Source organism: Vicugna pacos, chromosome 10 (assembly GCF_048564905.1).
Source record: "Vicugna pacos chromosome 10, VicPac4, whole genome shotgun sequence".
In the NCBI taxonomy this organism is placed as follows: domain Eukaryota; kingdom Metazoa; phylum Chordata; class Mammalia; order Artiodactyla; family Camelidae; genus Vicugna; species Vicugna pacos.
In genome coordinates this window covers 48,190,074-48,216,822 of record NC_132996.1, presented here as the reverse complement: position 1 = coordinate 48,216,822, position 26,749 = coordinate 48,190,074, and the positions used below count along the sequence as shown (strand labels likewise).

General features: G+C 37.8%; 1 protein-coding gene and 1 long non-coding RNA gene across 4 annotated transcripts; one reads left to right on the top strand and one right to left on the bottom strand.

The window, feature by feature from the left end:
- Positions 1 to 924: 924 nt before the first annotated feature.
- Positions 925 to 22,631, bottom strand: ARL14EP (ARF like GTPase 14 effector protein). 3 transcript variants are annotated; one of them, XM_072969706.1, is made up of 4 exons: positions 22,586 to 22,631; positions 6,641 to 7,122; positions 4,754 to 4,881; positions 925 to 3,777 (listed from the first exon to the last, which is right to left on the bottom strand). In XM_072969706.1, the coding sequence occupies exons 2-4, from the start codon at positions 7,064 to 7,066 to the stop codon at positions 3,549 to 3,551; spliced, it is 783 nt and encodes a 260-aa protein (XP_072825807.1). In that variant the 5' UTR covers positions 7,067 to 7,122; positions 22,586 to 22,631; the 3' UTR covers positions 925 to 3,548. The 3 variants fall into 3 exon arrangements, with proteins under 3 accessions (XP_072825807.1, XP_006198409.1, XP_072825808.1); XM_006198347.4 differs by lacking the exon at positions 22,586 to 22,631 and adding an exon at positions 16,043 to 16,199; XM_072969707.1 differs by lacking the exon at positions 22,586 to 22,631 and adding an exon at positions 5,384 to 5,456 and having other exon boundaries at positions 6,641 to 6,753.
- LOC140698755 (uncharacterized) lies at positions 8,918 to 15,027 on the top strand. Its single transcript, XR_012076649.1, has 2 exons — positions 8,918 to 9,040; positions 14,739 to 15,027. It is a non-coding gene; the product is annotated as an uncharacterized lncRNA (long non-coding RNA).
- Positions 22,632 to 26,749: the final 4,118 nt, after the last annotated feature.

The window sequence follows — 26,749 nt, the reverse complement described above, 5'->3', positions numbered from 1 at the left end:
ATTTTCATGAAGATACCAGCAGATGTCAGCAAAAACTAAGGCAGTGCCACATGAATCTGAACAAGGGCGTTAAGCTATTTCTAGCAGCGTTAACTCTAATTTAAGAAAATCCCTGCTGGTAGGCAGAGGTTGGTCCATGTGAGACAGCTCCATTTTCTACATTGCTACTCAACTTGTACTTACCTTTCTGGAGGTGGGAGGGGTAGGAAGGAGAGGCCTCAGTGGGGTCTAGCTTTTCCGGGGTAGCAACAGCTCTTCCGGAGAAGTGAACCACTCTGACTTTGCTGAACAAAACCCATCTACAACACTACATAACAAACCACACTACACTAGCAGCCACCTCCCCTTAAAAAAAAAATAAAATTAAATGGCTTACAGGAAAGTCAATTACCCACGCACCACATGTTCAGGGACTCTGAACATGGAATATTTGTGAACTCTTGGAATGCATTTTTCTGGAGAGATAGTGCATAGTTTTCATCAGCTTCTTACCAGGGATCTTTGACCTCTATAAAGTTAAGAACCATGCTAGAACTTACTATAAGTTATATTCTCTGAATTAATAAATCACACTGTATGTATGTGTATATATGTACATGTTTCAAAATACATCTGTTAAAAATTACTTAGTTGAATCCATGCCAGGAAAGCAGTTTTAGAATAGACTGGCAGGTTGTAGCACAGCTTGTTACACAGAACTAGACATAATATTTTAAAAATAGAAGAATCTCATACATTAATATTCCAAAGGTAAGTAGCTCTTTTCTTATACTTGTAAAAGACAATTGGGAAAAAGGTCACTGGGATGCCAGTTATTTTATTCAATTATATGCATGCATTTTTTACTCTAACGTTTGTGAGTGTACCATTGTATAAGACCAATGTTTGTGGCCTTAACTTTTCAACCAGGATCGACATACAAAGTTGTGTGTTTATACAATTTTTATTTTTGCTTTTTAGATTAGTAGCATTCTAAAATAATTCAGCCACCTTGAATCATACTTATGCAAAATATGAAAAGGATCTAGACAATTTCATTGTATTCTATATTTCTGTAATTTTACGTTAAGGAAACAGGAAGTGGACTGGTGATGTAATCTTTCTGAAACACAGCTTTTATTACAGCCTACTCTAAATCGATTTACCTTTTTGTGTAAATATTTTGCACGCTCACTGAAAGTTTGGTCTCCTAAACAGGCATAATGATCAAATATTTGCAAAATTGTTCAAGAAAATCTCCCTTGAAACAATTATTATCATCTCTGAAAAATAACAAGTATTCTACAAAGGAATACTGAGATATAACAATTTGAATTTTAAGGTCATTTATTTTGTTGAACATATGTTCCTGTTTAAAACAAAAAAAGTCTTAAGATTTTGATTTGTCCCTATGAAGAGCTTAAGCAATGTACTAAACAAAAATGATGGCAATAATGCAACTAAGAAGGTCTAATAACCTAGAAGTTCAGATAAAAGTGGGAGCTTGTATTTGTATCCTCTATAATAAAATATTTCCTTAATTCAGGAAAAAAAAATCTAGCATCTACTTTAAGTATATAAAGCTAAAATATTCTTTTTGCCAGTGCTCTGTTGAAACATATGGATAGGAATTGATAAACTATACTTCTAATAACCAGGTCAGTGAACAATTGTAATTTAAAAATGACATTTAATTCCATGGCTGAAGATGGCATTCCATCAAAGTAAAACCAGTCATTTTAAACAGATACCAAAAGTATACAGGAGTACAAATAAACCTCTATTGGTTAATTCAATCAAATTGGAAAGTATTTCAAATTGCTAAAAGCTCATGTGATTAAACTAAAGTACTATATTTAGGGAAAACAAAACAAAATCCTAGTTTAGGGGCCATGTCCCTAGATGATAAAAAGATTTTAGACAGACTGCCAGGTAGCTGTCTTTAAAAAAAAAAAAAAAAGCAGCGAAAGTTATCATTCACCCTCATCCTTAAAAGGGTACTCACACAAATACCAACATCAAGAATTCATTTCCAAAAAAAAAAAAATTCATTTCCAGATGGTTTATACTCTGTCTCAACCAGTGTTTCTCCACCTTTCTTCATATTACTTCGTTAAGGAGCTGTTTTTAGTCCTTTTACTCCTAGTCAACATCTTATTAAACTTAAAACAGATATATGTCTTCTTATACACAGAATAAGATTTTTGCCACCAAAAACAAATTTTCACCAAGAATGCAAGGTCTAAACAATAAAAGGTTTATAGTGTTGATTAATTTTTCCTAAAGTGGGCACTGTCCTCACCTGTAGGCAGTTCTTGCCTTGCATGGACAGTAGTGTGGGACCATAAAAATGGCCATTCAAAGCAATCTAAATTAATGGGGAAAATAATTATTATTGTTCTGTGATCTTGAAAAATCTGTCAAAATATTAAAAACTGTCAGTTATAAATGCAAAAGAAAATTAAAAAGTTGTAAAAACAAAAGTACTTAGTACACTGTAATTTAAAACATTAGAAAGTTATTTCATTGTTAAGAAACTAATCAAGAGTACTTTGACAATACTTGCGCCTTTTTGTTAAGTAACTCATGATAACAGGCAAGCATTTTTTTCTATACCATTGCAATCTGTCATAGTCCTTTAAGTTTAGATTAGCTTCCCCCATTTTATTATTTGTGCTTTCAATGTTGAAGTAGCTCTGTAATTTCCTTTTATGTGGGATTTGTTACCATCACCTTCTCTGGGGCACGTTCAGCCTTTTCATCACATCCTTCCTCGTTTACGGTAAGTCTGCCTTCTCTAAGTTCCTCCAGCTGCCTACCTAGAGGCTCCAGAAAAGCAGCAGGGTTAGCATGCCTGTGATCAGTGATCTTTCCACTACTTCAACTACATTCATTTCAGATCTCACTTCTAGCATCAGCACTTTCATTTCTTCACTGCACTTTCATCTTTGCTGGCCAATTCTTCTGATTATCCATTTGGTCAAAAACGCCACGGGGGGGACAAGGAGACAACACAACTAAGGGCTTTGCTGTCTGTGAGGGAACTGAGTAACAGATGTGCAGTCACTAGTCATGAGCAGAATTGGAGAGAAGTAACGTTACTGGTTACTGATCACGAAGCACGTTACTCACATAGTGATCTGTGGACTTAAGAGCTAGCAGGGAAGTGTGTACTTTACGAAACTACTCAGTTAACATACCATGGCAACTGAAATTTGAACTGTGCTGTTAGGGGACTGGTTTATTTAACTAATTCATTGTCATTGAAATTTGTGGACATGGGAATTGTGAATTGTGCTAATGGAGGACTCCCTACACCCTGCTTATTTATACTGACCCAGACGGGCTTAAAGCTGACTGCTGAGTAATAAACAGCCCATCTAAATTTACATCAAATAACGAATCTTAAAGCACCTTGAAAGCAACTGTTCAGTGCACGTTGAGTGTATGCTGAGATGGTTTTCAAATTTTTGTCATTTGGCAATCAACTTTAAAATGCATCTTAAAAATGACAGAATTCTAGAACTAGAGAATGGACCTTTAAAGATCCTATAATTTGATACCACAAATTATCCAGCATGTTTGTTGTGAATTATTTCTCCTCCTTCAATTTCAATTTGCTCATACAGCCACTTGCGGTCACAGCGGCATTCGGCTCCACATTTGGTAGAACCACAGGCAGGACAAGCATAGAAACACCCTAAGCAGTCTTCATCCAGGCAGTCACAGAGGTCCATTCCACTGAAAATCAGGAGGCCCTGGCTATCATAGACCTTACTCTTTGCTGGGATCACTTGTCTGTAAAATGAAACACAAGGTGAGTTACACTGCACAAATATATATTATTTATGAATGTTTAACTGAGAATAAGGTAATAAAAAAAATTAAGGAGATTAAAATGTTTTGAATTAGGGATGAAGTCCTGCCAAATTGGTACATGGCTTACCAGACTCAAGGCAACTCTACAATTAGCAGTTAATGAACTCTATGTGAGAAAATACCTCGCTCTAAAGTGTTGAGACAAATCCAAAGGAATGGACAAGAACTGTGTCCAAAAAATAAACATATGTAAAGACTATTTTCTCCTTACCCCCCCCCAAAAAAAAGGCTAGGTAATAGTGGTACTTTTTTTTTTAGCTACCAATCTCTTTACTGCTTTCTGAATATAGTTTCATTTGTATTACAGTGTACTACCCAACTATTTTTTATACTGCAATTAATCTGTTTCTTGTTCTTTAATGAACTCTAGCAAATCTGGCCTAAAAACATTTAACGTGACTCATTGGAAAACCTTAGCAGATGGAATAAATGGCATATGCAGAAAAGAATTCTGAATGACTACACTAACATTTCTTTGTCAATTTGTATTTTAGAAATGCTTGATTTAAAAAGTCAAATTCTAAACAATTTAGTTTTATTGTTCATTTTGTTGACTGTGCCATAATGCTTCTATTTCAGACATTAAAAAAAACACAATCTCGTATTCTCATAAAATTTATTTTTTAGCTGCCTCCTATAGTGATATGTTTAAATTATTTCAATTCTTGTGCAAAAAATATTATCTTGCTCATTTCACTGATACTTTCTTAGCAACAAATTTTTAGAGTGGAAGGGGATGCCTTAATTTTATGAGGCCCTCAGAGGATTTTACTAATTTCAGATAACTGAATTTAAAATATCTAACCAGAAAATTCAAAACTTAAGAGAAAGATAGGAAAACAACACAGATCTGAAGTAGCAGGTTAACATATGCCATAAGTAACACATGGGCTACCTGTCTGAACCAGCAGGCGCATTTTTCGTAAGCCTTCTTTTTTCTCTTTTACCAGTTTCTGGAGCAAATTCAGTTTGCTTTCCTGGGTTTGCAAATTGTAATGACCTCAAAGCTTTAGCAGTTCTTCCCTGAAAAAAGGGAAAGAAATTATCAACTCAAATCTTGATATTAGACCATAAATAGATTAATATTTCACTTATTATTAACCCAGATTATTCCTTAACCTGGAAGAGTCTGGAACTTATTACAAAAGACTTTTTTAGAGCCCAAGTGTAACAAAGTTTATATGGCCGTGGGCCATATTCAAAGTTTGCTGGTTAATGTATTTATAGTATTTTCATTATCTAACTTTAATCTCTGGCATATTAGGAGAAGAGGAGCACAGGCATGGTGAAAATGCAAAAGCTGGGGGAAAGGCAGAAAAACTGCTGTACAACCCAATGGCACGGAGCAGAGGTTCCTAGTAATAATCTTGAATCCTTAAGAAAAGGCTCTACCATATATATATTCCATATATATATTTAAAAGCAGAGAAGTAAGGTGGTTTCAAGTTCTGTAACAGTATCATAATCTTTTTTAAAAGCTTTGATAAAACAAAAATTTTGCTTGTTAAAGGTTTAATTTCGTTACCTGGCAGGGAGGAGGATAAGGTTTGTGTGATACATTCCACGTTGGCAATGGATAAATGAAGTGGAGAAGACATCTGAAGTGACAGCAGTAAGTACCTAGTAAGAACTTCAAGATAACACTGGGTCCTGGAGATATGTCTTTGAGGGGATAACAAAAGGAAAGTGCTATATATAATCTAAAATTTAATTATCTTTTAATCTGGTTTACTAATATGATGAAAAGGAGAAAACTGAGTAAAATATCCCAGCAGCAAGAATTATAAATTGGTTATATATAGAAAATATAAAAAAGTTCTCCTTTGACATACCTGTCCTTGATCTACATCAGAGATAGCTTTATGAAATCTTGAGTTGTTCTGATACAGAATAAATACTCTAAATGTAGGCATGTGAATAAGGAAGAGTTATAAAATATGAAATACTTACAATGTGAAATATATGCATTTTGACCATAGGAAGTCCTAAAATTAGCCTTAACCTTACCAAGTAAGAATTCAGAGCTAGAAGCAAAGGAAGTTCACAAGTATCTTATAAACCCAAACAACAATGGGAGAGTGTCAAAGGAGAAAGAATGGTTGAAATAAGAAACAATTTCTTCAAGTCACTTCTGAAATTCCTTTTAAAGTAGTAATTTTTAAGTTCTTCATAAAAAGGGGAATTCGTTCTGCTACATTTCAGACCGTTGCTTGCTGGCATATCCCACTGAGTTACTTTGGTATCACAAAATAAGCTAAGACAGTTAAGTCCTGGCTTTGCTAGAATGTTCTAAAAGCCACCCCTAATGTCTTAGCACTAGGAGTTACAGCTTGAGAATCCTGGGCATATTATGTTATTCCTTACCCAAGTCTATTTTCTTATCATCTAATTTGGGTTTATGCAAATATTTAGAAACACTATTTTCACCTCCCTTCATATTTATATTTTCAACTTTATATTCACTGAATGCTAATTAACATACAGCCGTCCCCTGGTATCCCTAAGGGATTGGTTGCAAGATCTGATCATTGTGGATACCAAAATGCTCAGATGCTCAAGTCTCAGAGTTGAACCTCTGTATCCTTGGATTCAATCAACCACATATTGTGTAGTACCACATGTATTTACTGAAAAAATCCATAGATAAGTGGACTTGCATAGTTCAAACCCACACTGTTCAAGCATCCAATGTAATAAATAATGTAAATATGATTTCCTCATAATTAAACAAAACCCCACATTGTAGAAGTAATATTTAACAGAAAAAAATGACTATACATACATCTGAATCAGCTTTTCTTCTCTGCCGGTCTTCAGAATCAACATCCACACTTCCATTGATTATTTGTGTACATTTTGGACAAAGCTTCCAACCAGGTACAAGCTGTCTTCCAAATTTTGCACTCAGAAAAGTGGCATCATCTAAATCAATCACATGCAAATTTTTTTTGGCTAGTTTTTTGTGTATGTTAAATGGGTCACAACATGACTTCTGCAAATCCTCAAATCTGTCAATGTAAATTTTTGCATGATGGAAGCAAATTGTATTGTTTCCAGAAAGTGTCATTCCAGTTCTAAGTTGAAGTAAAAGCATGTCATTTGATGACAATTCTTGCAAAGTCTTGAAACCTGTGTGACGAGTATAGTAGGTTTTATGGCACTCATTTGTGGTACGAAGCTGGACTCCCACCGAACACGGATCCATCATTCTTTTTTGGATTTTTGTCTAGAGATCTCTCTCTAGTAGGTTGTATGCTGATCCCCCTAGAGAAAACATTGAAGAGCCAAGATTTGTACTGCAAATTTTTTATCTGGGAAACTCAAAAACCATTTGATAAAATTCAACGCCTGCATAATAGAAAGAAAATGCTTTTAGCAAGAAAGGCAATAGAAAGGTATTTACCCAAAGCCTACAGTAAACATTATATTTAATCATAAAACATGAGAAGCATTCCCTGTAATTTTAAAACTACACAAGAATACTGTATCAGTTTCCATCTAACATCATATTAAAAAGTATAAGGACTGAAAAGGAAGAAACAAGAAATATTACTCACAAATGATATAAATATCTACATTGAAAATACAAGAGGTTCAACAAACCATTAGAACTAGTAAGATAATTCAGCAAGGATGCTAGAAACAAAAAACACTGTAAGATACCGTACAAAATAGATAAATCTTACAAAAGATATGCAAGACTTAAAACGGAGAAAGACAAAAAAAAAAAAAGACATCCTAAATAACTGTAGAAATGAATCATGAGAAGTTTGACAATAAATACGGCAATTCTCCAGGAATTCATAAATTCAGTTTGATTCTAATCAAAACCCCATCATGGATGAGAATATGAATATATGCTAAAATATACATAAAAGTAACACACCAACTCTGCAGTATATATACTTCTAAGGAGGGAGGATTCTTTTAAGAGAGATTTACAGAAGTAAGGCTTGGTGGAATGCATGCAAGTGTTTCACTATTTTGTGTATTTTCTATCTGAAATTTTTCATAACTAAATAATTTTCAAAACAAATACAAAATTTAAGTTGAATCCTTAAGATTTAACAAATACAAGTCACTAGGAGAAAACTGTTGTTCAAAATAGATGTGAACCACTGAAATCTGGGTGGTGGAAGGGTACTGGAAAAGTCTAGGATCCTGCAACTTTCCAAGTGTTTTCACAAGCTTTGCGCCACCAAAAAAAAAAAAAAAAAAAAGAAAAAAAATAGAAAGCTAAGATACTTTCTGATTTATTTTCCTGCAGAGAGAAATTGTAATCAGACCAAACCATATACAAAGACTGGCCTCATATAACAAAAAATAGTGAGTAAATACACATTTCTATGTTTTAAGTTAAAATACTAAATTTAAAAAGTTAAAAAATAGAATATTGTTTAAGTTATTTGAACATTTTAACCTAAAATTTTTAAAAGCTGATTAAAACAGAGCATATTTATCTTTTTAAATTCATTTTAACCAACTTTTAAAATTTAACTAAGAATAGTTCCCATCACATCAGATAAAATGGTTTGTATAATACAAATAATTAGATTTCTTTTAACAGAAAAGTGGGTTAAGATAAATTAAGGAATGGAAAAGAAAAAGCCAGATATATGGTTATAAAACACCACTACCAAATTACGCCATATTAAACCTCAGCAGATAAAGGACACAAATCTGGCCTGACGTTTCTTAACTGTCAACACAAAGAAGGAAACTGATCAACTATTCCCCTAGCACATCACAGAAACTGCTAACATTTAATGTCTTATTAATGCCATAGATTCTTTACATTTGTAGGTAACTATCACCAATTTGTAGCCATTAATATATAATGTAATTTTTTTTAACATAAAACTATTCCTTAGCATTCAAAGACTTGGACAGCACCCTGACCATATTTGATTAGAAATCATCTTGTGGCTTTGAAATTCTAGAAATTCTATCTGTCCACAGTAATAATACACTATTATCCATTACAGAATTTTGTTTCCTTGGCTACTGGGAACTCCTGTTCCTTTACTTTCATTTAGTCTTGGCTAAATTATTACTTATTTCACAAGAGTTTATCAGTAGACTCTTAAGTTATGCCAGTGAAGTCAAATTCTTATTTCTAAGTGATCTGACTCTCTTGGAAACCTGAAAATATGATTAACTCCTAGTAAATCAATTTTTTCTGGTAAGTATTTGCTTGGCCATTTTCCACAATAGCATAAATTCTTTTATTAATCTTAAACTGCTACTATGAACCTATATTCTTAGTTGGAGAGTACACAGTTAAATTTGTTTTTTCCACAAGTTAGTCATGACACTATCAGTCGTTGAAAACATCCCCTTCTGGTAAATAGTTGCAACCATTCTGAACTCTTGGCACATTTCTGGGTACTGTAATTTTTGAAGGAACCCTTGAAGGAATTACACTGCTACATCATTATACTATTTTCTAAAAAGCCATCCCTCAGGTGTCATAGTTAGAGTATAATTATTTACTACTGGAGTTGACAAATAAGATGCTCAGTTATATCTGAATTTTAGACAATGCACAAGTTATTTTAATTATATCCTAAATATTACTAAAAAGTAATCTGTTGATTATCTGAAATTCAAATTTAATTGGGCAACCTGTATTTTCATTTGCTAAATCTGGGAACCTCATTTACTATCTATATTTTTGCATCTTCCAGTAAGTAGAGATCGTTCTTCGGTGTCAGCTTCACATTATATTCCACCTTACTTGCTGCGGAAAGAAAGATGAACTACCTATGAACAAATTATAGGACCTGCTCAATTAAAAGTTAAAATGCCCTAATAGAAGACAAAGCACCAGGTGCAGTACACCAGTTTTAAGCAGTACTCTTTAAACACTGCTTAAAACTCAATGGCACACTTACACCATTCACTTGAGTGAAACTGTCATGATGAAAGTATATATACTTGTGTCCATGCAGTTTTATGCTTAAAGTCTTACATTAGCTTCCTGATCTACTATTAGGCAGTATATTGAAGCACTGCTCAAGAAAAGTCAAAAAAGCTCAAGGGGTATACAATTGTAGGCAGTCATCTTCAGTGGTTACTGCCTGCCTTCTAAAAATTAACACCCTCTGGTTGCTCCTCCCCTGCTGTCTCTCAGTGTCCTCATTTCTGTCCTCCTTCTCTAAAGCTCTGCTGTAGAGTTTCTTGGACCTGTTTTCTAACAACTGTTTCTTTTGCTCATTTTGGTCTGTGTTCTAGAAATGTGGCCCACAATTAATATTTATTTTTTTCTTGAAGTGACAGTCCAGAAGCTTCAAGTTGCTCCCTTTACCTGTTATGTTCTCCAGAAATGATTATCTAATATCTTTCTTAATAGAAATACATTACTATTTACTATTCATGAACCAGTACTGGCATCAGCTGGGAATTTAATAGAAGAGAGGACTCTCATTATGGGCCCCACACCCACTGAATCAGAATGTGCATTTAAAAAAGGATCCCCAGGTGATATGTAAGCACATTACAGTTTGAGATGCACTGCTTTGGATAATTCAACTAAAAAAACATTAACCAAGCATCTTCTATATACTTGTGGAGCATATCAAAAAAGAATAAGGAACGAACACACACACACACACACACACACACACACACACGTATATGCCTTCCAGGAAGTCTGATACTTAGGGAAGATTATAAAAGAAAGGGAGTTGCAAATTTCACAAAAATAGGTATAGAGAAAAATACCTGCTTCAATGGAAGACTGCATTGTTGAAAGCACAGTGTTCGGGGGTTTCACATTCTGATTATATGAGAGCTCTGAGTCTCTCACTGCCTTCGAGCTATTCTATAGCTATTCTACAACTGACAACTGTAGATAACTGACAGCAATGCAAAGCAATTCTTGTCTGTATTCTTCTTGTATATTCTGTCTGGTAGAGAACTGACTCCCCTGGCCCACTGTGGAAGAAGCTAGTTGTGCCTCTACATTTGCTTATTTATTTCAATATTCCTGATCAATAAATGTGTCTATTCTCTTGACTGTCATCTGAACTGGTTATAACACCTTATCAGTCCCCTTGTAAAAAAAGGTAAACAAAAACCACGTGCTCCTAATTTTATATCTGTGTGACAGTAATGACTTTACTTCCCTCCCCCTTTTTTGTGGAAAATCATACTTAAACACAGGAAAGGACGAGTTTACTATAGCCAAGTCACTCTGACCAGCATTATACCTAGTACTTACTAACATTTGCATTATAGGGGTCCCAGAAGGAGATGAGAGAAAGAAGAAGAAATGTATTTGAATAAATAATGGCTTAAAACTTCCCTAACCTGTGGAAGGAAACAGATACTCAGGTCCCAGAAGTATAGAGTCCCAAACAATATGAACCCGAAGACACTCACACCAAGACATACCATATAAAACGGCAAACGTTAAAATGGCAAGAGTTAAAAGATAAAGAGAATTTTAAAGACAGAAAGGGAAAAACAACTAATCACATACAAGGAAACTCCCATAAGACAAGCAGCTGATTTTTCAGCAGAAACTTATCATGATAATACTTACAGTGCAAGGAAAAACCTGCAACGAAGATTACTCTACCCTGCAAAGTTATCATTGAGAACTGAAGGAGAGATAAAGTTTCCCAGACAAGCAGAAAGAAGCTCATCACCACTAAACCAGCTTCACAAGAAATGTTAAAAAACTTCTTTAAGTGGAGTATAAAAGTCCATAACCAGAAATAAATAGAAAAAAAAACCTCACTGGTGAAGGGAAATATATAAAGGCATTGCATCAGCCTCTTAAAAACAAGGATGAAAGTTAAAAAACAATAGCAAAATCAACAATAATTACAATAATTAGTGAAAAGACACACGAAATAAAAAGACACCAAAAATAACGTCAAAAATGTAAAACGTGGAGTAAAAATGTAGTGCTTTTAGAATGTGTTCAAACTTGAGCAAGAATCAGTTTAAATTAAACTGCTATAAATATAGATCAAAATATACAAACTTCATGGCAACACAAACCACACGCTCACAACAGATACACAAAATGCAAAGAAAGGAACCCAAATATAACACTGAAAAAATCATCAAACCACAAGGGAAGAGTCCAAGAGAAGAAAGGAACAGAGAAGAATTGCAAAAGCAGCAATAAGTACATACCTATCAATAATCACTTTAAATGTAAATGGACTAACACCTCCAATCAGAAGACATAGGGTAGATGAATGGATTAAAAACATTCATTTATATTCTGCCTACAAGAGACTCACTTCAGATTTAAAGACACACACCAACGGAAAATGAAAGGATGGAAAAAGATATTCCATGAAAATGAAAAAGAAAAGTCAGCTGGAATAGCAATACTCATATCAGACAAAATTGACTTAAAAATAAAGACTGTAACAAAAGACTTAGAAGGGCATTACATAAAAGGGGCTATAACATTTGTAAAAATGCATGTACCCAATATATGAGAACTGAAATGCATAGAGCAAATATTGAGACATAAAGGGAGAAACTGACATTAATACAACAATATCAGGGTACTTTAATACCCCCACTTACATCAATGGAGAGATCACCAAACAGAAAAATTAATTAGGAAACACTGGCCTCAAATGACATGTTAGACCAATGAAGTTAATAGCTATATACAGAATATTCCATTCAAAAACCACAGAATACACATTGTTTTCAAGTACACATGGAACATTCTCCAGGTCAGATCACCTGTTAGGCCACAGAACAAGTCTCAATAAATTTGAGAAGACTGAAATCATACCAAGCATCTTTTCCGACCACAGTGGTGTAAAACTAGAAATTAATTACAAGAAAGAAACTAGAAAAAACAAACATGTGGAGGCTAAACAACATTCTACTAAACAATTGGTCAATGATGAAATCAAAGAGGAAATTAAAAAATACCTTGAGACAAATGAAAATGGAAACACAATTTTCCAAATCTGTGGGATCCAGCAAAAGCAGTTCTAAGAGGGAATGCAAAGAAAATACATGTCCACCTCAAGACACAAGAAAAACCTCAAACCATCTAACTTGACACCTAAGGAAACCAGAAAAAGAACAAAGACTAAAATCAGTAGGAAGAAGAAAATAATAAAGATCAGAATGGAAATAAACCAGAGACTTAAAAAAAAAAAAAGCCACCAATAGAAAAGATCAATGAAACTAAGAGCTGGTTCTTTGAAAAAAAAAAAAAAAAGAATGAAATTGATAAACCTTTAGCCAGACTCATCAAGAAAAAGAGGGCCCAAATAAAATAAAATCAGAAATTTAAGAGAAGTCACAACCACTATCACAGAAATACAATCATAACAGGCTACCACAAACATTTGTACCTTAACAAACTGGACAACCTAAAAGACAGAGTTCTGTTTCCTAGAAACAGAATCTAAGATTGAATCAGTAATCTAAAAACTCCTCACAATAGTCCAAGGTCAGATGGCTCCACATGTGTATTCTCTAATACATTTAAAGAAAAGTTAATACCTATCCTTCTGAAATTATTCCAGAAAATGTGAAGAGAAAGAAACACTACCAAATGCATTCTATGAGGCCAGAATTACCCTGATACTCAAACAAGACAAAGACACTACCAAAAATAGGAAGAAAGAAAAGAAAATTATAGGCCAATATCTGTGATGAACACAGATGCAAAAATCCTCAACAAAGTATCTGCAAAATGAATTCAGTGAAGCATTAAAAGGATCATACAACATGATCTCATGGGATTTACTTCATGGATGTACAAATGGTTCAAGATCCACAAATCAATGAATGTGATACACATTAACAAAACAAAGGGTAAGAATCATATGATCATCTCAAATAGATGCAGAAAAAACTTTTGACAAAATGTAACATCCATTTATGATCAAAGCTTTCAAAAAAGTGGGTATAGAGGGAACATAACTCAACATAATAAAGGCCATAAACATAACAAACATAACAAACCCACAGCTAACATCACACTCAATGGTGAAAAGCCGAAAGGAAAGCGTTTCCCCTAAGATCAGGAACAAGTCAAGGAGGCCCACTCTTGACAGTTTTATTTAACATAGTATTGGAAGTCCCAGCCACAGCAATCTGACAAGAAACATAAAAAACATCCAAATTGGAAGGAAGAAGTAGAACTGTCATTACTCGCAGTTACATTATATTATATGGAGAGAACCCTAAAGACTTCACCAAAAGACTATTAGAACTAATTTTAAAAATTCAGTAAAGTTGCAGGACACAAAATTAATAAACAGAAATCTCTTGCATTTTCTAAACACTAACAATCAGAAAGAGAAATTAAGACGACATCACTTACAATTGCCTTAAAAAGAATAAAACACCTAGAAAAAATTTAACCAAGGAGGTGAAAGAGTTATACTTCGAAAACTGTAAGACACTGGTGAAAGACACTGAAGATAACACAAAGAGATACTGTGCTCATGGACTGTAAGAATAAGTCGTTAGAATATCTATAAATTGTTATCCATAAACATCCATAAAGTATCCACAAATTGTTATTGTTAAAATATCCATACTACCCAAAGTAATCTACAGATTCAATGCAATTCCTATCAAAATACCCATGGCGTTTTTCAGAGAATAAAAAATAATCCTAAAATCCTAGCACAGTGCCTGACTTGACACACAAGCACTTGCTGAATGAATTAAAAAAAAAAAAAAAAAGAAAAGAACCCAATTTCACTTTATATAAAGCTTTCTTACTTAGGTCCTAATGGTTTCCTCTAGGTTCACCTAATGCACTCCCCTCAGATTTTTTAATGCTTTATCCAGTATACTTTCAGATCATATCTGGAACAATTTAGCAAACTCTTCATGGCCCTAAACTCCATTTGTGATTTGTTTCTATTCCTTAGGTCCTTTAAGGCCAAAGAGAACTGAAAAGGAACTTCAACAACTGAGAGAATGTTTCCAGACCAAGAGGAATGAACAAAGCTTTCTTCATACCTTAATTCTGGATGTGGTCAAAATTGTCCAACAGTATTTAACACTATAGGTGCTGAGTAAGTGACCCTGATACCGAACTATAAGCCATTCTGTAGAAAACACGTGTCTCTTCCGAGAAAACAAAGTCTGGACTCTTCAGCATGGCATTACTTGTTCATACTCCAACTACACTACTTAAAAAGTTCTTTTACATTTTAAGCCTTTATACTGTCCTCTTTGCTTGGAAAGCCTTTGGCCATTTGTGCCAGTCAACCTAACTTCTCCTTCAAAACAGTGTCAGTGTCTTCACCTTTCTGCTGTGCCTTACTCAAATTAATAAGTCCTTCCTCTGTGTTTGAAACTCGTACTCTATTACTTCTCAGCTATTGCAAGACAGTAGCTATATGGTGCTATTTTCCGTATCACCCAAAGCGAAAGAGTAACTTCAAGAACTTCCCTTTTCACAGCACTCATCACAGGCTTTCTTGTTAGTTTCTTTCATTACCTATTAAGCTCTGTGAGGGCAAGGAATTACCTGGGTCCTGTTTACAGCTGCAGTTTCTCTAGCACAATATTGGCACTTAGCAGAAACTTGACATCTTTCGAATGAATACAGGTTCCTAAATCGCCAGAATCTCACACCAAGAAGGCTGAATCTCCCCAAATTAATACGAGTAGGTGCCCAGGATCCTACAATTATTGCCCCCGCAACCCTGTGGTCATCAACATAACACCCCTAATTCCCGGCTGTATCAGAATGTTGCAAGCCACCGGCAATGTCACACGAGCACCTACCATGCTCATGCTACGCGGATGGAAAAGTGACCACTACCAGCATCCGGCCTCAGTTCAACAGCTAGGGCTGGGAGGGTTCCGATTTAAAAAAATAAAAACCAAATAGCAGAGGCGCGGTTCTAGGCCACAACAGCCCTCGTCTAAGCAACAAACCTAAGTCAAAGTTTGGAGGGCTCCAGGTCTCCCGAAGAGAGGCGACAGCCCGCGGCGGCGACAGATGCGGCAGAAACCGTGCTGGGCCTCGCCTTACGGGCCGCAGACGACCCGGAGGGAGAGGGGACGCTCAGGGTGGCCGGCTGCAGGAGGCCCCGGCCAGCAGCTGAAAACCCCCCTCATGTGTCCGGCCTGCTCGCCCCCCTCTCCTCAGGGACTCGACGCCCTCCGTCACCCGCACCCCCACCTCCCCGGACCCGTCTCCACGCCCCCCGGCCCCCTCCACCTTAGCGTCGGCACTCCTCCGCCGGGAGGGTGGTTCGGGCCGCACTCCAGCCTCGCAGCGCGGTTTGGGCCGCCGGCTTTTCAGCGCTTCCCCGCGCTACCACCGAGAGGGCGGCGGGCGAGGCTAGAGAGGCTCCGCGCTACCATGAAGAGAGGCCCCGAGAGAAGCCTAGAGCGGAACCGAGCCTGGCCGCCTCCGGGGCGGAAAGGGCGGGGCGGCGTGAATTGGCGAATGATTCAAGGTGAGGCAATGGTTGCTTCAGAAGCTGGTTTGCTTTTGCCGTCTGTTCTCGGACGTTAAGTAATTGGGCGGTCCCTGAGGCTGCCTCTTAACAAGACACAGGTTTGGCTAATTTGAATTGTGTTCCAATCTCTACGTCTGTGCGTGACGCCAAATTTTTTCACCCCGACCCGCCTAATCCCTGAAGGAGAAGTGAATGAGTTAAAAGGACTTCAAGAGGAGACCTTTCATTTAAGGTTTCACATTTTATTTGATTTTATTCCTTAAAGCGAGATATTTTATAAAATACATCTCCTTTATTATAGACTAGAAAAATAGCTATGGTTATTACTTCGAGTAAAAGGTAGGCACCAGGGAGGTGCTTGTGAATTTTCTGAGGGGAAGCCAAACCCTGTATCTTGTATCCCTATTGTCTGTCCCAGTTTAGGAATGCATTAATTTTTCAAAGTAGATTTTATTCATCTAGAATCGTTGCGAGCTCAAAATCCCTTAAACGGAAGGGTCTCAGCCTTCAACCAGTTTCAGGTGGAGGTAAGGGGGAAATCCCTCTCCTCCCAAACTATTGTGTTTTTTTTTTTTAACCAGCCAAGAGAAAAATGTGAGGCAGGGAAATAAAGTAAGGTCCACCAAAGCCCAAGCTTACTAGTAATGCTGTAAGCAGCTACCTTAAGTTGTTTTTCTCAACGAACCTATCGTCCTTTGTAACACCTCCATGTTGCTTTGCAACCAGGCAGGGTTTTGCCACTCACTAAATTACACCAATTTTTAGAAATGACGAATGGGAGAAAGGCAGGAACAGTGTGTAATTCTCTCAACTGTCTGCAAGATGTGATACTCAGTAGTTCTAGTAGTTACTTTGTGGCTGGTACTTTGCTAAGTTATAATGACAGAAAAACACAAAAACAAAAACAAACTTGTTCCTGCTTTCAAAGAGCTCTCAGACTAGCGAGAGAAACAGGAATGAACAGTTAACCACAGTGTTGTGTGATAAATGCCATCCTAGAGACTCAAGGATATGAACAGGGTAAAATGAGAGGTACTAAAGCAGAGACATCCTGGAAAGAGATTAAAACCTGAATTGAACTGTCATGTGGAAAACTAACCTGATGCAGTGGTGGCCTCCAAGTAAGCTGTTAGGCAGTCTGTCCTAGAAGTAGTGAAACAGAAGGCTCCCGGACCAAATTCAGGTGCCTGAATAACATGGTTTACTGAATCAATGTAAATATCCAGCGAGAAGCAAGGGGAAAGAGTTGGAGTAGGTTGACACATTTAGGCTAGGATGCAAGCAAGTGGAAGGGCACCATCACCTGAGTAGTGAGTTACATGGTGCTCATGTGTTCTGTCTGCCACAACAGCTTTTTCCACAGATGGTATGCTTATGAGGACTAGCGCTGAGACTACAGCAAGGAGACCCACAGGTGGAAAGTGCTTTGGGCCAATGGCACACACCTGCTTTCTTGAATAGACGCCGGGAAACATGCCTGGCCGCAACCAGGTCTTACTAATTAGCTCAATAAACAGACATGAGTTTTTTTGCATTTCTTGGCGAGAATATTGAGTGAGACTTTAGTAGGTGTCACGTATGGATGGCTGATTTAAGAGTGACATAGCTTTTAGCCCAGAGATGGCATAATTATTCATATCTTAGTTCTTCCATCCCTTTTTGACTATAAATGACCCTCTGTTCCATCACATTTTTTGATTTATTTTAGCTTTGGTATGCTTTATAGTTTACTAACTTACCAGGCATATTTAACACAATTCTGTCTGTGTTTCACAAAGTACATGCTTACTCATATTCTATATATAAAACATCCTAGGAGTTTTGCATTTATCTCATAAGCTGTTAGTGTACTTAACACTTCTTCTGACTAACACTTCTGACTTCCATCCATCCTTCAAGAAACTGCAAGGAGTTCACTATAGCTGGGGTGGGAAGCTAGAGATATAAGTAGAGGAAAGATAATGCCCTTTTTATGCTGTTTTAGAGACACTAGATTTTATCCTGGAGAAAACTGTAAAACTGTAAGGAGTGTGGAGAATAGAGAAGAGGTGCAGTCCTGGGCAGGAAGGCCAGGTGGAATCTCTTGCCCGAATGCAAGTCATTAAATAATGAAGATGTCAGTCAACTAAGGCTGTGGCTCTGTGGAGTGAGAGCTGATGCCCCTACTCCAAAGACATTTGGTAGTGTCTGGAGACACTGTTGTTAATTCCAGCTAGAGGATGCTACTGATATCTAGTAGGGTGAGGACCGGGAAACTGCTAAACATCCTATAGTGCACAAGAGAACCCCTCACAACAAGGAACTACCTGGTTCAAAATTTCGATAGTGCCAAGACTGAGAAACCCAGAACTAAGGGAATTAAGAAAGCATAGAGAAGACAGAAGTTAAGCAAGCAGATTTAGTTAGAATTTGTAACTGATTAGATATATATGTGAGAAAGAAGGTCATGTGCTAAAGAACCAAGAATTAGGGAAACACGAAGGATTAGCAGAAAATGGGTCCCAAGTTTGGGATGAGATGGCTTGGCGCTCTCAAGGGGATATGGGAAATGAAAGCAGATGGATTCTTAGTAACTGCTTTCTCCTTCTCTTCTTTTTCCGTAAGCTTTCACGTTGAATTTTAACATATCATAGAGAAGAACACAAGCCTTAAGTCAATAGCTTGATGAATTATTGTATCCATATAACCACCACTCTGGTCAACAAATGACCAATAGCCCTGAAACTGCCTTTATGTTGCCCCCTAGTTATTGTCACCTGTCACCAGAGGTAACCCCCATTCACACTTCTTCTACCACAGACTATTTTTGCCTGTTTTTGACATTTGGAGTTGAGCTAAATATTCAATTTTGTGTCTAATTTCTTGTGCTCCACATTATGTCTGAAATCCATTCGTGTTGTGTGCAGTGTAGTTCTTTGCCATTGCTGAATTGTATTGATCTGACATGAAGGTGAGAACATTTCATTTTATCCATTTCACTGTTGATAGACATTCAGTTGATTTCACTTCTCTTTTTACAAAAAATGCTGCTGTGAACATCTTTTGGTTAACGTATGTTCACACTTTGTGTGAATGTATGTAGTGCGTGTGGATACGTAGTGGATAGTGGAAATGTTGGATCGTAGGCAGTGTGTGTGTTCAGTTTGAGCAGATACTGACAAGGAGTTGTGCAAAGTGGTTGCATCTATTTACAGTCCTTCCAGCTCCAATTTACACTCCTAAACATGTTCACCAGAACTTGGAATTATCAGCTGTTATTTTTGGTTTTCATTTTACTCTGGAGGTTGTGTAATTAATTGTTTCCTAACACTAAGTTGCTTCTGTGTGTCAACTCAGGGCAAAAAACAAAACTCTATATGGGCTCTGGAACTGGATGCCTGGTTCAAATCCTAGATCAGTCACTTATTAGTGGAATAACCTCTGTTATTTACTGTAATTCTCTGAGCTTCAAATCCTTGTCTATAAAATAGAAATAATATCATCTGCCTTATACGGTTGTTGTAGGGAATAAGTATGTGTAGCAAGCATATACACATATTTTGTGTGTATATGTATATGTATAATACATAATATGTTAAACTACAAGCCTTGGCCCAAGGTGGAATTGGTCGTGCTAAGCCCCATGTCAGCAAACCAAAACTTTAATAAAGTTTCTATTCTTGGCTCTCCCAAGAAGGCCGAGGTCAACCTATCAGTGCTTGCATACTCAGCGCAAATTACCTAGCCAGGCTCCAAGACTTCCCCTTTGCTCCAGACGAGGAAAATATCCTTGCTTTGACCAGGCAGCAGCTGCCTAGCATGACTTCCCTGTTCTTGCTCCCTTCTGCCTATAAAGGTCTTTCATTTTGTACAACTCCTAAAATTAGATCCAGTTTAAAGATCTAATTGGCTTTTTTCAAGGATTCATGAATTGACAGCATCCCTTCTAGCAACTAGAAGGGCCCTCCAAGGAGTGGTACAAATTGAAAGATTTTTGTAGGAGGAAGGATGGGGCAAGGGAGCTATTTGCAAAAGAAAAGAAAGTATTATTTTTATACTTGGACTTGGGAGGTGGGTGATAATGGCAAGGATTTTATCATGCAGATTGCCTCTTCCTCTGAGGGAGATGGAGAGGGCCTTTGTGACAGATAACCTCTATGGTGCTGACCAGAAAATTCCAAACTGATTGAGTAAGATTATATTTCTGCAGAATGTCAAAACTGCAGTTAGATCAGGTATTAAATCTAGGTTTGGTATTATGGGTTTTATATGGTTTTCTTTTTAATAGTGTATGTAGTCGGCCCTTCATATCCATGACTTTGTATCCACGGATTCAACCAACCGTAGATTGTGTGTGGTGCTGTAGTATTTACTGTTGGGCCAAATGATCCAAGGACAAAAGTCCAAGGACCCCATTTCTGGGCTCTCAGATGTCTGTCTGCCTGTGATCCCTCAACAGATAAAAGTACATTATTTACTGGGTGTGTTTCCACTAACAAACTTATAGCCCTAGGTAATGCCTAAGCTCACAATAGCTCAGGATGGCTTGTTTCAGCCCACCTTATCAAACGCCACTGCCTTTCAGAGACCCTAAACCTCTTACCTCACCTACAGCCAATCAGAGACTTGTGCACAAGGCAGTTAGGCACCTTGAGACCAACCTTACAAAAGACCCCAACAACTGGCCCTCGGGGCTCACACAGGCATCTCTTGTCTGTGTGGCCCGCTGTTGTCTATGGCAGTGTAAGCCTAATAAACTCCTATTTCCAGACTTTATCTCTGGTAAATTCTTTTACCAAGCCATGTGTCACCATGTCACCAATTGGCAGCCCCGTTGTGGCCCACAACATTTACTATTGAAACTAATCCATGGATAAGTGAGCCAGGCAATTCAAACCTGTGTACGTATACCTCTATGGTATTATCTGTGTGTGTGTATACCTCTATGATATTGTTGACTTGAGACAAATAGACTGCTAGATGTTTCTCCAGTGAAGATGGGTTTATTCAGGGTCAGGAGAGAAGTGCAGTTTGGGTTCTGCAACCATGGAAGCCAACATGCAAGTCCCTGAACAGCAAGGGTAGGCAATGCTGTTATAGAGAGGAAGGGAAGCTGGGAGGGCTACAGTAAACAAGGATTCCATGGCTATTCATCGGCTGAGTCCTTGCCAGAAAAGAAATCTTTCTTTCTGTTGGGCTCTGCTGTCAGCACAGGGTGTGAGAACTCCCCTCTTCTAGTCTCCCAACTGCATTCAGTTGAGGTTTCTGCTTCCTAATCTTTTATAGTTCTATACACACACACACACATATACACATATATATGGTATTTTTAATATATATACATATATGGTGTTCTATATATGTAGTATTTTATGTATATGTGATGTTATATGTATAAATCTGTCTAAGGAAAAAAAATACTTCTTCCTATGGGTTTTTCTTTACACTATATACTTCTCTACTTCTGACACCAGATGTGTGGATTTTTCATACACGAAACAATTCCTCAACACCAGCTGATTGTCCTACAATTTACCTCAATTGGTAATTCTGACACTATCTCCCTGGAGATAGTGAAACTGAGCAGGACCCTATGGGGCCCTTCTGGGTACAAAAGCCTTTTAGTGTCCCGTTTCTTGTTCATAAAAAAGTTTGGCCTCCTAGACTCCCCCCAAGTTCCAAAGGGCAGGTTCAGTTTCTAACTAGGATGGTAAGGGAATGCAGAAACAAAGGAGGAGCCATCAAGAAACAATAGTGCAGGAACGGGGCAGGGTCCTGGTTCCTGCACTATTCCTCAGGAAACATGTATAACAATAGCTCTTTGAGTTCTACTGGAACTAAGGCCCCCATCTAGGTGGAGGATGGTAACTTCAGGCTGAGCAGGAGAGTCCTGGAACGCTGCCCTGTTACCTCACCACCAACCAGTCAGAAGAAAGTCACACACCCTGCAGCCCTCACCCCAAATTTTGCCTGTGAAAACTTTTCCCCAAAAACCATCATAGAGTTTGGGGTTTTTAATTGTGAGCCGCCCATTTTGCTCATTCTGCTTGCAGTAAACCTTTCTCTACTCCAAACTCTGACGTTCGGTTTGTTTGGCCTCACTGTGTGTCGGGCATGTGAACTTGTGTTCAACAAGTGTCAGACCCACATGGTAAGGGTTCAGTCCCGCAAGACTGCCCCCTCCCCACTTCAGATATCAATCATAAGTCCAAATTGTTACCTGTGCTTCTGACCCACTGGCTGTAAATCTGAGGTTCCCATGTTCCCCTGGTTCCATTAATTTGCTAGAGCAGCTCACAGAACCCAGGAAAACATCTTACCAGATTACCAGTTAATTAGAAAAGGATATTGGTCAGGAACAGCCAGATGGAAGAGATACGTAGGGCAAGGCAGGTAGACACAATGGCAGAGCCTTCTAGGCCCTCTCTGGAGCACAACACTCTCCCAGAACCTTATGTGTGTTCACCAGCCTGGGAAGCTAAGGAAGCACCGTTGATTAAATCAGTAGCCATTGGCGATAGAACTCAATCTCCAGCTCCATTCCTCTCCCAGAGGTAGCCGAAGGCTTAAAGTTCCAACCCTCTAACCGCATGGTTGGTTCCCCTGACAACCACCCCTATCCTTTGGGGCTTTCCAATGTCCCCTCATTAACATAAACTCTAGTGTTGTTCTAAGGAGCTTGTTCATCACTCTTATCAATTAGGAAATTCTAAGGATTTTAGGAGCTCTGTGCCAGGAAAGGGGACTGAGGCCATATATAAATTTCTTATTGTAGATCACAATATCACTTTATATGTGTGTTTATATATATAAAGATCTCCTTCATATATATGAAATATATACCTGTCTGCCACAAGAAAGCTCTCAATAGTTGGTACCTATAATTGTTTTTGCTACTATTTATAGACCACCAGTTATATCTGGAAATGCTGGAGTGATCAGCTCACACATGTCCTCTCATTCCAGACATGCTGTATTTCAGTCTTAAAGGATGGATATCAAACTGAGAAATGGAGTTATCTGAAACTGTATCTCCAGACTTCTCTCACTACTTTGTACCCTCCTTCCTTGCAAAAATATTTAAGAGTTGGTTGATTTAAAGAAATGTGATATAGGGAATTTAACTAATAGCTGGACAGTAAGACAGATTGAAAGTGCATTTTTAGCTGCTTCTGATTTTTCTCATTTGAAGCAAAGATTTCAGACTGTTGTGGGGGTGGCGTGGGGAAGGAAATGCAGATCTGTTCACAGCTGCTACTCAAAATTCTAGCCATAAAGCCAGGAGAGAATTTGGCCCAAGTTAAAACCACAGGGCTCTCCATTGCCATCCCAATCATTAACGTTTCAATTAAGATTCATTTGAGTGTCCACAGTGTGTCACTGCAGCAACGAAAGAGGCTGATGATGACAGGGAAGGCTTCAACCATTTTGCTTATGTCTGAGAATGACTCAAATGGTGTAAAGAAAAAGCAGAAACATTCTGTAATGCAACAACACTTAAAGTCATAAAATATAAGAAAAAGAAAAGTATCCAACAATTCTGTTGTATAACTTCTTCCTTTAGAGGTTGATGAAGCTCAGTTCCAGAAACGCTGATGTTACACACCCAGTATAAAAGTCACAGTTGGTAAAAGTCACACAGCCAGGAGATCACGGGGAAAGCCAGCCCTCCTGCCCAGGTCTTCTAAGTCAACGTGCAGGATTTTTTCCTCACTCTCTCAGGGTGCCTCTCGATCTATAAGTAAGTATCATATTCTTAGTAAACCAAAAAATGTGCTATTACATATATCTCTGTTCTTTTGAATTACTCTCTTGGAAGATTAGAAACCATTGGAGCCTTCTTGTCCTATGCTTTCTGTATTAGCTATCATTACTGATAGGGAGGGAAGACACTGATGGCTTTGGGGCATGCTTTGGCTTTAGGGGGTGCTTATTTAGATGAACATATGAACAAGTCTGAGTATTTTGGGGTTTCCACGAGAGAACCCTCATTTGGGCCTCTGGGCAGGCCTTTGAAGAGCAATACTACCTTGAAGCCAGCAGAGGGCGAGCAGAACATTGTTTTGCAAATTTTCACCAAGTTCCTCCTCACTCTGTTATACCTTCTGTTCATTTTTTTGCACACACTGGATAAATTCCTTGACAGTGGTGGGAAAAATACCTCCATTCCCTACACTTTTAGGGAGAGCAGAGAATGTCTTTCTCAGTGAATTGGAGTTTTATTTAACTTATTGGTCAGTTAACTATCAAACGAGCTGGGTTTGGAAAGTTCTTAAGCATAGTAGTTTTTTTGTGTGGCTTTCACATGCTTTTCTCCATAGTATTGGGTTAATTAAGTGATTTTAAATATGCATAATCAAATATATTATACAGATTCTCTCACTTCTAATAATTACTTCAGAGAAAAAATGACACTCATAAAGTTTGGAATTATCTCCCTAGTCACTTGATTTTGCTGTGTAAGAGGATAAATGTGTACTGACTTAAAAGAAGTTTGAAATGATGACTTTTTATAGATACAGTTTTAGAAATAAAATTCATGTGTCAGTTAGTTCAAGTAATCATCCACTTGTTTTTCCAGAAATCTTCAGTAAATTTACAGATTCGTTATTGCTTTGTTTTTATATCCTCAGACTTTGGGGAATCAAACTAAAAATGATACATACTTGTCTTCAAGGATTTCATGAGAGACTGAGACAGAAATATCATTGAAAACTTTAAGGGCAATATTAGACAATTAGACATACATGTGGGGCAGTAAATTTGCACAGAACATAGGCATTTAACCCAATCAGGGGGATCTGGAGTGCTTCCTGGAGTTGGACCACCTGAGCTGTCATAAAGGATCAGTAGGGATGTATTCTACCCTATATATTCCTTAGTCCACCCTGTTCTCTTTCTTCAGCTTTTCTGGGCACTTCCCTCCCCTATCTACATGGTTATGGGAAGAACAACCACTTGATACACTATGACACTGTGTGCTGAGGCTACAGAATTTTGTCCAGGAGTGGACACCTCAAACTTGTTGGGCCAGTCGGTGTCTCCTTATGATTTTTCAGTATGGGCCCCCATGACGCTTGAGAACTGTCAACTGCCTTGTTTTCTGCCCTTTGGTAGAGAAGAAAACAACACAAATCTGAGTTAAACTGACCCTCAGAGGGAGAAGCAGAGACAAGCTGTGGAGAGAATGCATGTTCCCAGCATTCCAGCCTCTGGTTCTGTTGTTACCTATAATAAATGTGCAACCACTTACCTGTCCTTCTGTTTCATGAGACAGCCCAGTATCTTTATCATAAATTTCTTTTTCTCTCAAACTAGTTTGAGTTGGCTTGCTTTCCTTTAAACCCATAAGAATCCCAGCTGGTATAAAGAGTTACCAAAGCAGAGAGAGGGTGAAGGATGTTTCAGGGGCCACAGGAACAAAGGTATAAAAGTTCAAAGAAGAAAAGGCATGTATACAGAAATATAAATATTTCAGTATTATTGAAACATGGCTTAGCACGCGTTCTCTCTCTCATCTTAAGAGATGCAGTGGGTTATCTGTCATTTTAAGGAGTCTGACTTTACCCTGAAGGCAATGAAGTGCCATAGAATGGTTTACACAGTGGGTGACATAGATTTGTAGTCTAGATAGATCACTCTGGCAGGAGTTTCTTCAACAGTTCTCTCATCTCGGAGCTAGTCATGTGTTATTTCCTCACCTAGGAACCTCCAGGAAGGGGATGGGACCTTGAAAATGTGCTCTCACTAACCAGAGCAGGCCCTAGGGTCATGAATTTCTGTCCCTCCCATTTAATAGTATGTGACAGTCCATCCTCCCCTCCATTCTGAGAGTACCACTAGGATAGGGGCCATGTCTGCTTTGTTCATCATGAATTCCCAAGGCCTATGTTAGTACCTGGAGCAAAATTCATTAATATTTGGCTAATAAGTGAGTAAATGAGTAAATGATTAAATAAACAGTGATGAGGTAGATAGATAAATTCAGGATATGTTTTGGAAGTTAATAGTCAGGGCTTGATGATTTTGATAAAACTAGCCGTATTTATTGAACATTCATTATGTATTAAGCAGGAGGCTCAGTGCTGTGCATGCATTACTTTATTTAATCTTCACAACAGTTCTCTGTGTAATGTACCATACCTTTACCCATTTTGCAGATAGGGAAAAAATAAGCTTAAGGAGACTAAGTACTAGATTGAACTTATGAAATTGCCATCTAATAATTTGCCCAATATAGTTACTAAATCAGAAACAGGGACCGGTTCAATGCTAATGTCTAGATCATGATGCTATAGTACTGCACATAGATGTAAAGCGTAGGGGAGAGAGGGGAGTCAAGAATGATTCCCAGCTTTCTATCATAGCTGAATTATGTTATCCCCAGCTGGAGAAGAGAACACAGAGCAGGAGTACTTCTGCCAGTGGAGATGATGAATTTGATTTGGGACATAGAGAGGGTGAGGCCTGTGGGATGACCTCAA